Here is a 14933-nt window from a genome sequence, read left to right as displayed (position 1 = left end):
GCCTACTTTTATTGTGTTTTATTTGTTTGGGAGGGGTGTAAGTGTTCTGCCTATTTTGGGGGAGGGGCGTCTGACCATCACTAGCTGTTCTGTGAAATTGGTATCTTGTGGTGCCCACAACAGTTTTTAAAATTTCCAAATGTGTCCTGCACCCAAAAGGTTGGCTACCACTGATTTAGGTGGCAGCTAAACTGGTTAGAAGAAAGGACAAGGATAAGTAGCGCTGTGACTAATGACGCAGTTAGTTCAAAGCTGAAAGGAAGCCTAGAGACTGATGTGCACAGATGCAAGAGTCCGGAGTTGTACAACGCACGCAATAGGAACATAATATGTGAGAGGCATGAACCAGGGAAAGTTCAAAATAGTCAAGCAAGAAATGGAACGTATCAACATTACAATACTTGGCGTGAGTGAATTAAAATGGACGGGTATGAGACATTTTCAGTAGGACGACTACAAAGTATTTTATGCAAGAAATTAAAAATTACAGAAACAGGGTTGCTTTAATAGTGAGAAGTATATAGCAAAAGTAATTAGGAGCTATAATGCAAGGTCTGAGCAAGTGATATCAATGAGATTAAATGGGAAACCTATTAACATAACCATAATCCAAGTCTATGCTCCAATGGCAAACACAGAAGAGGAGGAACTGCAGAAGTACAGGAAGAAATTGATCACACGCTAAAACAAGATGTGCTGATAATCATGGGGGACTGGAATGCAAAAGCAGGGAACAGAAGAACTAGGAATTGTGGGGAAATGGGGCTTACAATAATTTGTTTCTTGCACATTTTTTGAGCAACCGAAAAGATGACTGTTCACGTGGACATCACCAAATGGTCAATATAGGAATCAAATTGATTATATAATTGGTAGCAGAAGATGGAGAAGTTCCATACTTTCTGCAAAAACAATACCAGGAGTAGACTGCGGTACAGGTCATGAACTGGTAATATCGAAAATTAGAGTAAAGCTAAAGAAGAACAAATCAATCATAATGCCAAAATACAATTTAAATAACATCCCAGAAGAATATAAAGATCAAATAAGGAACCGGTTTGAGGCTTTCAACTTAGTTGACAGAGAACCAGAAGAACTATGGACTGAAGTCAGAGACCTGATCAGGGAAGAATGTAAAAAGCGAATACCTCCCGTTAAAAAGAGAGAAAGACCTTAATGGATGACTGAAGAAACTCTTGAAATGATTAAAGAGAGAAGGAAAGCCTAAGCAAAAGGAGATAGAAACATGGTTAGAACCCTAAATGCAACAATATAATGACTAGTATGTAGGGACAAAGAGTACTATTACAATAACTATTCTATAGAAATAGAAGAGGACAACAAAAAGGGTAGAACAGCCAAAAGTCCAATTCCAAAAGAATAGAGAAATGAAAGGGAAATTTACACCAAGAGTAGGGATATTGAATAATCAACAGGGGAACACACTGACCGTCCGAGATGAAATAACAGGAAGATGGAAGCAATACACTGAAGAATTATATAAAAGAGATGCAAGGATGACAGATTCATTCATGGAGGAACTGTATGATGAAGTACCAGAAATTTTAAAATGTGAGGTGAAAGCTGCTCTTAAAATACTTAAAAGAAACAAATCACCAGGAACAGATGGCATACGAATAGAGTTGCAACAAGCTACTGAGACTGAATCTGTCCAAATTTTAACTAAAATTTGTCAAGACATATGGAAAACTAAACAATGGCCCACACACTGGAAGCGTTCAATATATATCCCACTTCCAAAGAAAGGGGATCCCAGAGAATGCAGTAATTATTGAACTATTGCCTTAATATCCCATGCAACTAAAGTAATGCTCAAGATTCTACAACAAAGGCTCTTACCATAGATGGAGCGAGAAATGCCAGACTTCCAAGCTGGATTTAGAAAGGGAAGAGGCACCAGAGATCATATCGCAAACGTACGTTGGATAATGGAACGGACCAAGGAATATCAGAAGAAAATCACCCTGTGCTTTATAGATTACAGCAAAGCCTTTGACTGTGTAGATCATGAAAAAATATGGAATGCTTTAAAAGAAGTGGGGGTGCCACAGCATCTGATTGTCCTGATGCGCAACCTATACTCTGGACAAGAGGCTACTGTAAGGACAGAATATGAAGAAACCGATTGGTTCCCCATCGGAAAGGGTGTGAGACAGGGTTGTATTTTATCACCCTATTTGTTTAATCTGTACGCAGAACATATCATATGGAAAGCAGGATTGGACCAAGATGAAGGAGGTGTGAAAACTGAAGGGAGAAACATCAATAATTCAAGATATGCAGACAATACCATACTACTAGCAGAAACCAGTAATGATTTGAAATGAATGCGGATGGAAGTTCAAGAGGAAAGCACAAAAGCAGGACTACAGCTGAACGTCAAGAAGACTAAAGTAATGACAACAGAAGATTTATGTAACTTTAAAGCTGACAACGAGGACACTGAACTTGTCAAGGATTATCAGTACCGTGGCACAGTCATTAACCAAAATGGAGACAATAGTCAAGAAATCAGAAGAAGGCTAGGACTGGGTAGGGCAGCTATTAGAGAACTAGAAAAAGTCCTCAAACGCAAAGATGTATCACTGAACACCAAAGTAAGGATCATTCAGACCGTGGTATTTCCGATCTCTATGTATGGATGTGAAAGTTGGACAGTGAAAAAAGTGGATAAGTGAAATATCAGCTTATTTGAAATGTGATGTTGGAGGAGATCTTTGCGCATACCATGGACTGCGAAAAAGACAAATAATTGGGTGTTAGAACAAATTAAGCCATTACTATCACTGCAGGGATGAGATTGTGCTGGGACCATCAAGGAGCAAGCATTTCCACCTGCCTTGCCCCACCCCTCTGCCTGGGCCTTATCAGGAGGAGCTGCAGGCTGAGTCATGCTGCTGCAGGGATGAGACTGTGCTGGGACCATCAAGGGGCAAGCATTTCCACCTGCCTTGCCCCACACCTCTGCCTGGGCCTTATCAGGAGGAGCTGCAGGCTGAGTCATGCTGCTGCAGGGATGAGACTGTGCTGGGACCATCAAGGGGCAAACATTTCCACCTGCCTTGCCCCCCACCCCTGCTCTTAGTGACATTTGTTTGGGGACTGTCCTTTACCAGGAAGATGAATGTTTTTGGTTTGCTGTTCCTGTTTTTTTCGCTTTTCCGTTATTGTTAGTTTTTATTGTTAGTCTCTTAATGTTTTGATGTTTGCATGTTCTGCTTTGTACGTCGCTTAGAGTGGCTGACAATTCAGCCAGATAAGCGACTAATAAGTCGAATAAATAAATAAATAAATAGAAGCTTAAATGATGAAACTGAAGTTATCATACTTTGGACACATAATGAGAAGCCATGATTCACTAGAGAAGACAATAATGCTGGGAAGAACAAGGGAGTAGAAAATGAGGAAGGCCGAACAAGAGATGGATTGATTCCATAAAGGAAGCCACAGACCTGAACTTACAAGGTCTGAACAGGGTGGTTCGTGACAGATGTTATTGGAGATTGCTGATTCATAGGGTTGCCATAAGTTGTAATTGACTTGAAGGTGCATTACAACAACAACAAAATCTGGTTAGTTGCACTTGTACTTCTTACTGTTGGTCATGGATTAATTTAAGCAATCAAGAGACTTGTGACATCTTAAAGACAAACAAATTTTATTATAGCATGAGCTTTTGTGGACTAGAGCCCACTTCAATAGATTTCTCTGTTGGTGTGACCCTTTCCTTTCTTCTAGATCATACACTATAATTAGATTATTTCTAAAGATTATTTTTATTATCTATTTATTAATTTGTCTATCCTCCAATATGGAGCTCAAGGTGGCTTATAAAAAACAAATGTATGCGTACATGCATACAAAAAAGAAATAAATAGAACCACTATAAAATACCAATAAAATTCCAAAAGCTACAGAGTAGTGGATCAGTAAAACTCTTCAATCAAATGCCTAGAGAAATAAAGTGTTTACTTGTTTCTTGAAACAATCCACTGTGGGGCCTGACCGCATTTCCCCAGGGAGAGAGGGGGAATTACTATGGAAAATGCCCTGTTCCATGTCACCACCCTCCTGCATCTCTTGCGGGTGGAACCATGAGCAGGTCCTGGCTGGCTGGCCTCAAGGCACATGGTAGACAATACAGGGAGAAATGTTCTTTTAGGTACCTAAGTCACAGGTTGTTTAGGGCTTTATATGCTAATAGCAAGTCCTTGATTCAGGCTCAGTAACTCATGGGCAGCCAGCATGGAGCCTTAAGAAGCCTTTCAGTGAATTCTTGACGGCTTACAGGCTTTACAGAAAAGTGCACAGTTGAATAAAATGTGTGCACTTTCTTGTTATCACTTCTAATTTAGATGGTGTAGATAGTTGTGAAGAAAGAGATACTGTCATGAGCCATGCTAGCAGGGGGTGGACTGGTGAGCAGGAGGGGGCGAAGAGGACTTGGAGTGGGATGTCCCAGTCAGAAGGACCAAATGAGGGGAGGGACAACAAAGTGATCCCTGCTCTGGACGTTGACGGGTCATCTCCAGCAGTCCCAGACACCCCCCTGGAGAGACCACCAGACCCACCGGTCACTCCTCTGCCTGACAAGGCTCCACTCCCAGTGTCCGCGCTGCCGCCGCCGCCAGACAACCCACTCCTCATATATATAGAGAGAGAGGACGGGACTGAGACCGAGGCCCTGCCTTCGCCCTGGTCCAGGAAGCAAATGCGGTGGGAGATTCAACAATCCAGCTAAGGAGAAGTCTGCGCTTACACGCATGTGCCCAACAGTACTCAGGGTACACACAAGCAGAGAGCCCACCCAGTACTACTTAAGCTGGGCAAGGGAGAAGGGTTAGTTGCTGAGTCAATGTGTTATTGCTGCCAAGTTGTGCGTAGTTAGAGAGGGATGCTGAGTTCTGAATAAGTTGGAGGTAGATTCATGAAGTGCACTGAACTGAAACTTTCTCTTCAATAAAAGAAAAAGCTACAGCTGTGTCTGAGTCTGAGTTCTTCGAGTTTGGGCAGGACAGTTTGACTCAGCCACCACCTCCTCCAACTGGCGCCCCCATGACAGAGAGGATGGAAGCAAGTGGTGGAACAGGGGAGGACTACCAGAGAGCCTTTGAGTCTGTGTTAACTGAGCTACAGAATCTCTGATTTGAGACCCAGTCCCTTCAGTTGGAGAATCAGACCTTGCGCCTCCAAGTGACCCAGCTGGGGGCTCAAGCGACCGCCGTGCAGCAGGGACTGGGCCCCATCCCGCCCATGCCAGTGCCTCATGTCAAGACGCCCGTGAGTCTGCCCCTCCGTTACAGTGGGAAGCTGGAGCAGTTCGCCACATTCATTGTCCAGTGCAAGCTCTACATTCGGGTGCAGCAGTCGGATTTCCCTAATGACTCCTTGAAAGTGGCCTTTGTCATCAGCCTCCTGGAAGGAGAGGCTGCCCAGTGGGCAATACCTCTGTTGCTCCAGAACGGCCCTGTGGTGACGCAGTACGATAACTTCGTTGAAGCCATGGTAGAGATCTTTCAAGACCCCCAGCAGAAGGCCACTGTGTCCCTCCAATTGGAACCCTGCGGCAGGGAAAAAATTGTCAGGACCTACACTAACACCTTTTGTATCCTGGCCCAAGAGATGGTTTTTAACAAGTCCACCTTGATGTACCTATACCATAATGGCCTCAGCAGCGAGATCCTTGATGAATTGGTGCGCACCCCGCAACCAGACATCACCTTGGAGCTCGTCCAGCTGTGCATGCAGATTGACCGCAGACTTGAAGGTCATTGCTTGGAGCACAAGGCCGAGGCAGCCCGAACCCTACCTCCCATATCTCTCCCCCTCACACACCTCTCCCCCAGTGTGGGAACCTCAACCCCCTTCGGGGTGGTGCCCATGCAGATGAGGGGGCGTGGCCACACCTGATGGAGGCGGAGGAAGAGAAGCGGCACAGAGAGGGGTTGTGTCTTTGCTGTGGGAAGTTGGAGAAGGCCCCAGTGCAGGAAAACTTCAAATCCCAGCTGTCATAGAGGTCCATGAGCTGGGATCAACTGTAAGCCAGGGACCTCAAGATGGACCTATTCTGCCAAAGTCAGCGCTGCATCTCCCCATCTGTCTATGGTTGCCCTTGAGCCAAAAGATCCACATATATGCCATGGCTGATTTGGGGGCATCCAGTAACTTTATGGACTTGGACATTGCTAAACACCATGAGATGCTAGTCACCAAGCTCAAGGCCCCCCTTTTTGTGGAAACCATAGATGGGTGGCCCCTGACGTCTCGGGTGGTTGCCCAGGCAACTGTGGGCTTGTGGGTGGAGCTACCACGGCGTGTAGAGCAGCTGGCCTTTTACCTTGCCACCCTGCCCCGTTTCCCAGTGGTGCTCAGGATGACCTGGTTGGCACAACATGACACCCTTATTTTGTGGGGGAAGGCCACTGTGATGTTATAGTCAGACTATTGCCAACAACACTGCCAGGTTACTGAGGCCCCTGCGGCAGAAGCCACCCTGCCCCTGTCTGAGGGGGTTGTGCTGCCTGCCAAATACCTGGACTATTGAGACATCTTTGAGAACAAGGAGGTGGACCAGCCCCCCCCATAGGCTGTATGACTGTGCCATAGACTTGCTCCCAGGGGCCCTAGTTCCCTGTAGATGCATATACTCCTTGTCAGAGCCAGAGCTGGTTGCATTACAGGACTTTTTGGATGTTAACCTTCAGCAGGGTTTTACTCAGCCCTCACAACCTGGTCCATATCAGGAAAGAGGATGAGTGGCAAACTGCCTTTTAGACCCAGTATGGCCTCTTTGAGTATCTGGTCATGCCATTTGGTCTATCAGATGCTCCAGATGACTTCCAAAATTTCATGAATGACATCTTTTGGAACTACTGAGATCATTTCATGACACAGTAGGGGCCCACTCATATGGCAGGTTAGGTTCCAGACCCCCACCGAAAAGTGAAAACCACCGAAAAGCGGATCAGCTGTAGCGCAGGGGTCTGGAACTTAACCTGCTGATCGCGCCAGAGGAGGAGAAGATCAGCTGGAGCACACTGCAGCTGATCTTCCCCTCCTCCAGCAAGATCAGCTGGAACGTGGGGAGCTCCAGCCCTCCTCCAGCTGATCGCCCCGTTGGCACCGTATTAGCGGAATGCCGAAAAGCAGGGCGCCGAGAAGCGAGGCTCTACTGTAGTCTATTTAGATGACATCCTTATCTACTCAGGCTCCCCAGAACAGCATGAGGCTCGTGCGAGAGCAGTGTTGCAGAGATTGCATCACCTGTATGCCAAACTGGAGAAATGTGGCTTTGACCTGATCACCCTGGACTTTCTGGGATACCTTATTACCCCCATGGGAATAGAGATGGACCCTGGAAAGGTGTGTTCCATGCTTTCTTAGCACCCCCCCCAAACCAAGAAAGACCATAGCGGTTCTTGGGATTTGCCAACTACTACAGATACTTCATTGCCGCCTTCTCCAACAAGACAGCCCCACAACAGACTGTTTAAAAGGGACTTGTCCCTTTTGCTAAACTGAAGATGCCCAACAGGCTTTTGAGCAACTGAAGGTTTTTTCTCCTCGGAACTTGTACTGCAACATGCTGACCCTCACCAACCATTCGTGGTGGAATCAGATGCCTTGGACGTAGCCATAGGAGCGGTGCTGTTACAACCCACTGAAAAGGGAGAGGAGTTGCTTCCCTGTGCCTACTTCTTCTGAAAGCTATCTAGCTTGGAGTAAAACTACGCCTTGTGGGAGAAGAAGCTGCTCACCATTCAAGACATGTTCGAGACCTGGCAACACCTCCTGCAGGGAGCCCAGTATGAAGTGGTAGTCTGCACTGATCATTGGAACCTCGAGAGCCTACAAAGAGACTGGAAGTTGAACCAACAATTGCGCTGGGCTCAGTTCTTCATGAGGTTTCACTTCCACATCAGCTACATTCCCCAGATGCAAAACCGCAGGGCCGATTCACTGTCCCGCAAGCCAGAATATCAAGAAACCCAGCCTGAACCCTCTTTGGGCCACATCATTCCCCTAGACAAAATGGTGTTGGTGGCCTGCCCCAGTCCATGGGTTGAAGAATTGTGTACAGCTGTGGAACAAGACCCATACACCCAAGCCCAAGTACAAGAGCTACAGCAGTTCCTACAAGACCACACCCTGGGCTTCACCCAGAGATGAGGGTTGTTCTATCATTTCAAAGCCCTTTACATGGCTCCTGGGGAGCTTCGAGCCAAAGTCCTACAGCAAGGCCACAACATTCCGATAGCGGGCCATTTTTGGGTGTTCAAAACCTTGCAGTCTGTTGCACGTGACTTCAGGTGGCCACGAATGAAGCATGACGTCGAGAAATACTTCCACTCCTGCTGTACTTGCCTGAGAGTCAAGCACACCTCAGGGCGCCTGGCCAGGTTGTTGGAGCCACTCCCTGAGGGGCCTTGGCAGATGGTCACCCTGCATCATGGATTTACCTCTCTCCCAAGGAAAATTACTATCCTGGTGGTTATGACCAGCAATATGACCTATTTCATTCCATGTGCCGGCATACCAACAGCCGGAGAGATGGCACAGTTGTTTATCCAGCATGTGTTCCAGCTACATGGGCTCCTAACCCGCCTTGTCTCAGATTGGGGGCCCCAGTTCATGGCCCAGTTCTGGCACTCCTTATGGCTGCTTGTACAGATTGAACTAAGGCTGTCGTCTTCACACCATCCCCAGATGGATGGGCAAACTGAGAAAGTTAATGCCACTCTGGAGCAGTACCTGTGCTGCTATGTCAACTACCAGCAGGACAATTGGGTATCTTTATTGCCCCTGGCTGAGTTTGCCTACAATAACTCGGTTCATGCCCCTACCCAGCAAACTCCCTTTTTCACCAACTTTGTCTACCACCCTTGAACCTTCCCCACTCCTAACTCCACACTGGCAGCACCTGTGGTGGCAGAGTTTGTCCAAGAGTTACAGACAATGCAACAGTTGTTACAAGAGCAGCTGGCAAGAGCTAAGGCCGCTTACAAGAGAGTAGGCGACCAACACCAGCAGCCTGGCCCTGAAATACAGGTGGGGGAATAGGGTATAGCACTTGAAGTCTTTATCTTTATAAAGAGTCTTTATCTGCCTGTGAGGGTGCCTTGCCATAAACTGGAAGGTAGGAGGGTGGGACCATTCGAAGTGGAAGCCCAGATCAACCCTGTAGCATTCTGGCTCCGCTTGCCCTCTTCCATGAGGATACACCCTGTGTTCCACCGGTCTTTGCTAACCTTAGAGGAGACTCCAAATCCCTACCGGGAGCCCGATGCCCCCCCCCCCCAGTATAGCTTGAGTCACTTGTTAGCTACACATAGCCAGATGTTGTCAGTGTAAGCACAGCAAGTTGCTGGATGGTAGTCCAATCTAGAAAAAGGTCTGCACAATACCAATGACAAACATGGCGTATAAGCACTTCCTTTTATGCTGTAGTAGGGCCTTTGTGATCCTCCAATATATGTGAATGTTACATGATGGCACCAAATATGCAGGCCAGAACATAACCCTCAGGACCACACTTCTACAGTAGAGGATTTGGGAGGGTGGAAGAAGGAGCTGGCTTTAGACATTGGTTGTTTTTAATGCAACACCCCTCCTGCCAAATCTTGATAAATGATTTTGTCATACTGTGAAGGGGAGATGTCATAGACAGATCAAATGTCCCTGTCATTTCCACTTTAAAGAATCCTGCAAAGCAAGCCTGGTAAAGACAGCTGCCTGCACTTTTGGGGAGCTGCTATCAGTTTTATTTATTTTATTTATTACTATATTATATCCTGGCCTTCCTCCCAGTAGGAGCCCAGGGCGGCAAACAAAAGCACTAAAAACACTTTAAAACTTCATAAAAACAGACTTTAAAATATATTACAACAAAATACCTTTAAAAACATATTTTTAAAAAAAGCTTTAAAAACATCTTAAAAGCAATTCCAACACAGACTGGGATAAGGTCTCTACTTAAAAGGCTTGTTTATTTATTTATAAAAATGTATACCCCACCTTTCTTTTCATGATAGAAACCCAAGGCAGCTGAAAGAGGAAGGTCTTCAGTAGGCACCAAAAAGATAACAGATGGCGCCTGTCTATCATTAAAGGGGAGGGAATTCCAAAGGGTAGGTGCCACTACACTAAAGGTCTGCTTCCTATGTTGTGCAGAATGGACCTCCTGATAAGATGGTATCTGCAGGAGGCCCTCACCTGCAGAGAGTAGTGATCGACTGGGTATATAAGGGGTAAGATGATCTTTCAGTACAATCAGAGTAGACAGCATTGAACTAGATGGACCAATGGTCTCACCAATGTAAGATAGCTTCATAGTTTGTATGAAGCTCAGTGCAATAGTCTGTTTTGTGAGAGGTTGTCATGGACAGGAACTTACTGCTGTAATCAGCCCTGAAGATTTGTTTATAAAATATGAGCTAAGCCCTATACTGTTTCCTGTAAAACGTATTTCATTAAACTTAAAATCTTTTTTAAAATGTTATTGGTGAAAACTGCATTTATAGGCATGGAGATCTTTGAATAAAATTGTCAGATTTCTCTAGTGTACTTTTTCTGTCTGGGCAAATTAATTTATCATGGCTAAATCAGCCTGAGTGCAGGGTATGATTTGCTACAGCTAGTGTTTACAAAGTAACACAGCTATGAAGAGATAGTTGGATGGGCTCAGCTGGAGTGTATTTCTGCTACCTAAGGGAGTACAACGCAGTAGAATTATTCACATTAGCTTTGGTTCAGCAGAGACAACTTTACCTGGATGTGTCAGAAATACATGTGCAAAAGAAATCCTGTTTCTTTAGCATCTCAAGTCCTATTATTGTTCCCTAAATATTTTTCTATTTGATTGGAGATTCATTTAAGCTTGTTGCATCATGCTCTTAAAACATCCTGAATTAATCTGCTGTTTTTCTTTGAGAGGCTACAAAATGGATCACCTGTGAATGCAGAGGCTACAAAAGATTCTGGAACTGCTGATGATAGTCTGGAAGAGCAAGATGTAGAAGGAAAGGAAGAGATCCTAACTGACCAGCACCAAAAAGAGGTGGGGGACTTGTCTCCTGGGCTGTGTACACACTATTGTTGCAGTTCTTTGTTTCTGAGTGCACTCATCTTTGCTGCACAGGGACAATATGCATTGTTATGTTTATTTGTGATGCTGTTCATAATACATGTGAACTTCCTGTTAAGCGTATTGGACTATTCTTTGTATTTCTTAGATTTTTTTTCAACTTCATCACATTTGTGTATTACCAGTAGGAATGGCATCCATTGGCTGGTGCCACTTCAAAAGTATTCAGTCGACTTTACAGACAGTATCAATTAGAGTTTGTTCTTTGTCTGCTATCTGCTGCTTTTACAGATCCAGTTTTTTTCCATCCCCACAAATATTGATATTGCTATCACTATTTTCTTTTTAAATTATTTGAAAGGAACATGGCTTTTTCTGCCTCCTCCTCTGCTATGACTGAGGCTAGTCAGTTTTCATGTTAGCAGAGACTGGCTGTTTTCCTTTTGGAAAGGAAAGGAGAAAAGCAGCTTTCAGTGCTCCTAACCTTCTCCTCAGCAACCTCTGAGTTCTTAACATGGCCAAGATGTGCCTTGCTTTCTTCTGCTTGGAGCTTGGATTATTTGAATGGAGGGGGGTGGCACACACACACAGAGAGAAATCTGTACTGCTGTGCTGTGAGTAAAATAAAAATATATTTGAGGGGGGGAAATCCGGTGTTGGGGGAAAGTTGCTGAAGTTCAGACCGAACATGATGGCTCTGCAAAGATGGTGAATATGTGGACCATTGAAAACTCCAATGCTCAATCCAAATTCAGTAAAATTCTCTCCCATTCCTAATAAACAGACATGGGAGCATTTTGACTTTGCTGGGGTCTGCAAAATCTTTTAAATTTTAAAAAAGCCGGGGATGAGGAAGAACCTTGAGAAGACATCTCTGTGGCTTTGGAACATAAGAGGGAGAAGCTAATGGTTCTGAAATGGTGAACTAGGAATCATTATTGGGCCTCACTCCACATCTTGCCCAGTGCCACCTCATTCACCTGCCTTGCCCACAGGCCATGCCGTAACCCTTTTGTTGAACCAGCTGAGTAAAGGTGACTGGGAGCTGGGGAGGGGGGGGCGGGAGAAGAGAGTTTCCTTCCTCTGAGGGGAAAAAGTGTTTCGAGTAGGTGCTGAAGGAAACTGCAAAAAGAGAGGTTGATTTTTAAAAAAATAAACTAGAAATGGAAAGGATTACAGTTGCACTACCATTTTGTGTCTGGTGGGCCTCCATAAATTTCAGTCCTCTTAACTGAGCTCTGGGAGTAGAAGGTTTGAGTGTTAGACCATATAACAAAGTTGCAAAGAGTATCTCATGATACAGTATTGGCTGTATATAAATTCTTTGAATTGAGAGAATAAAGATGTATGTACCTTTATGAAGATAAATAAATAAAAAATATAATTCTGCTAGAGTTCTTTCTATCTGTTGCTGAGCATCTGTGATGTAGAATCGATACTTCGAAAGTGAATTTGGTTGCTTTTGAATCTCTGTAAAAGGTATGATTGGAATTGAAAATTAAACTTAAGAGGGAAAAAAATATCAAGTTCTTCTATAGTTTCCTGCTTTTTTTCCAGCAGGAAGGCTCTGAGACTTCAGAGGCAAACGTCTGGGCTGTGCTTCAGGGTTTCTTAAATGAAGTAAAATAGATGTCTTTTAATGGCAAGGTTGTATTGTCCTAATTATTGCAATGAATGCACTTTGAGATGATTTCATTACAGGAGAATTTCTAAATGACTAACCTAACTTCTATTCCAGAGCTCCAAGGCTGAGGTCAGGGCAATTTTGACAGTTTTTACTAGTAATATCAGATTTTAACCTGGGGAAGATGTCAATATACACCCTAACAACCTGTGTACCTGCTTCCTAGTGTTGGCACTGGTCCCTTGCCCAACTTCTCACTTATATACTCTGATCACCAAGTTGCTACTTTGCCCAACCACAGGTGGGAGAAGAGGGTGGGCATCACAACTAGTGGAAGTATGTAGATACAGTATGTGTGTCCTGTCCTAGTGACTCAGATTTTAGAGGTGCATGCACAGCTTCCTGGTTATCTAGTTCCTACCCTTTAGAAATGTCCCTGGCTGTTAGTATGTGATCTAGAAATGGTGTATTTCAAATAAAATGTAATCAAAAAGTTAAATGCATTAATTAAAGAAATATAGAAAGAGCAGCTAGATGCAAGTGTGGTGTGATTCTAAGGAAGCTTGTGTCCTCTGCATAGGAGGCTGTAGTGCTGATGACAAAGTATCGTGTCCCACAAGGACCAGGTGATATAGTCATGATACAGTCTGAATACACAGGCGCAGTGGATGTCCTTTCAGCAGAGCTGGAAACTACAGACTTACTGGGTGAGCAGAAGAAAGGTAAGGTTTAAGACTGTATCTCTATCTCAGAGTATTGAATATTACCCAGATTTCTGGGCAAGAAGCATTTGTAATATTGGTACTCTTATGTCAAATAGGGTATGGTAAAGCTTACTGGGTGACCTTGGGCCAGTCACTGCCTCTTAGCCTTGGAGGAAGGCAATGGTAAACCACCTCTGAATACCACTTACCATGAAAACCCTATTCATAGGGTCGCCATAAGTCAGAATCGACTTGAAGGCAGTCCATTTCAGAGTCTTGTAGCAATACTGGGAGATTAGACTGTTTGCTGTTTAGTTTTTAGTTTAGTTTTCTTTTTTGTAGCTATCGTCTTTTGTTTAATTTAGGCTCCTACTGGGAGGAAGGGTGGGATATAAATCAAATAAATAAATAAAGTATTTATCTAGTGGCATTTGAGTCCTGTTGAAGAGCAATTCCTATCCTCTGTTGGCCACTTTTTGATTCTTCTTTATATTTTATGCGTTCTCAAGCTATACTGTGGTATTGTGCTTAGTGTAAATTACATGGTTAGAGTACCATGATAGAATTGGAAGAGAAGCAGTGGAATGGAGATGCCAACAGATCTGAAATATTGTCTTTGTTTATTTAGCTCTGGAGCAAGGCTCTCAAAGCTATATTTCTCGGGGGGGGGAGCAGGGCCAGATTAAGCTGAGGAGGGCCCCTAGGCTGATTGGTGTTTGAGCCCCCCTTCTCCTCTTAGGCAATATTTTTCTCAAACCCCTTACAATGGTAATGGACTGATGGTATATATAGTTTTATTAATAGACTTGTATGTTATTTTGTCCCATCCCATCCCCCCTGCTTCACCTACCTTTCCGCTTCTTTTGCGGCTGCGCACACTGCGCGTGCAGGTTTGCCATCAATCAAGACGGCGGCCGAAGTTTCCCTAAGGGGCTGAAGCCTCTGCCGCCATCTTGGTTGATGGCAGCAATGCGCGCATGTAGCACGCATGTGTGCCATCAACCAAGATGGCAGCAGAGGCTTCAGCCCCTTAGGGAAACCTCGGCCGCCATCTTGATTGATGGCAAACCACAAAAAACAGCGGAGAAAAATGTAAGTGAAGCGGAGGGATGGCAGGTGGTTCGGAAGCTCTTGTCCCGCGATCCGCGGCTCCTGTCCTGCTTCCTCATGGGCCCCCAAGAGCTCCGGGCCCCTAGGCTTCAGCCTACTAAGCCTAATGGATAATCCGGCCCTGGGGGGGAGGTCCCCGCAGAATAGAAATTCACTTAAAACAATCCTTCCACCATAGCAAATATACTCAATCCACCTTGTGGTGACAATTTAATATATTGTCGCCCATCCCCGGTGAGAAGCGTTACTGTCAGAAGCTAAGTGTGTACTAAGCTCTAGTCTGGGTGTGTGGTTAAAGCTATTGCACAGTGGTTTAAGTGTGTGGTTTTAGTCATCCAAATTTAAAAAGTAGTGTCAGTTTTCCCAAGGAAAAGTTGGGATGAGATGAAGA

The 14933-nt window shown here is 44.7% G+C and overlaps 1 protein-coding gene across 4 annotated transcripts in view; it reads left to right on the top strand.

Annotated features, from left to right (window-relative positions):
- The window catches only part of TMED8 (transmembrane p24 trafficking protein family member 8), a 58955-nt gene that overhangs the window by 27535 nt on the left and 16487 nt on the right, over nucleotides 1–14933 (top strand). For 2 of the 4 annotated variants that reach the window (XM_061611864.1, XM_061611862.1), the window contains exons 3-4: nucleotides 10954–11077; nucleotides 13309–13450. In XM_061611864.1, the coding sequence (XP_061467848.1) occupies nucleotides 10954–11077; nucleotides 13309–13450 (266 nt within the window). Of the gene's footprint in view, nucleotides 1–10951; nucleotides 11078–13308; nucleotides 13451–14933 lie in introns of all 4 variants that reach the window. The other 2 variants (XM_061611863.1, XM_061611866.1) reach the window with 2 other exon arrangements.

Source organism: Rhineura floridana, chromosome 2, assembly GCF_030035675.1.
Source record: "Rhineura floridana isolate rRhiFlo1 chromosome 2, rRhiFlo1.hap2, whole genome shotgun sequence".
Taxonomy (NCBI): domain Eukaryota; kingdom Metazoa; phylum Chordata; class Lepidosauria; order Squamata; family Rhineuridae; genus Rhineura; species Rhineura floridana.
The sequence above is the reverse complement of the archived record's forward strand: the minus strand, read 5'-3'. Positions and strand labels throughout refer to the sequence as shown.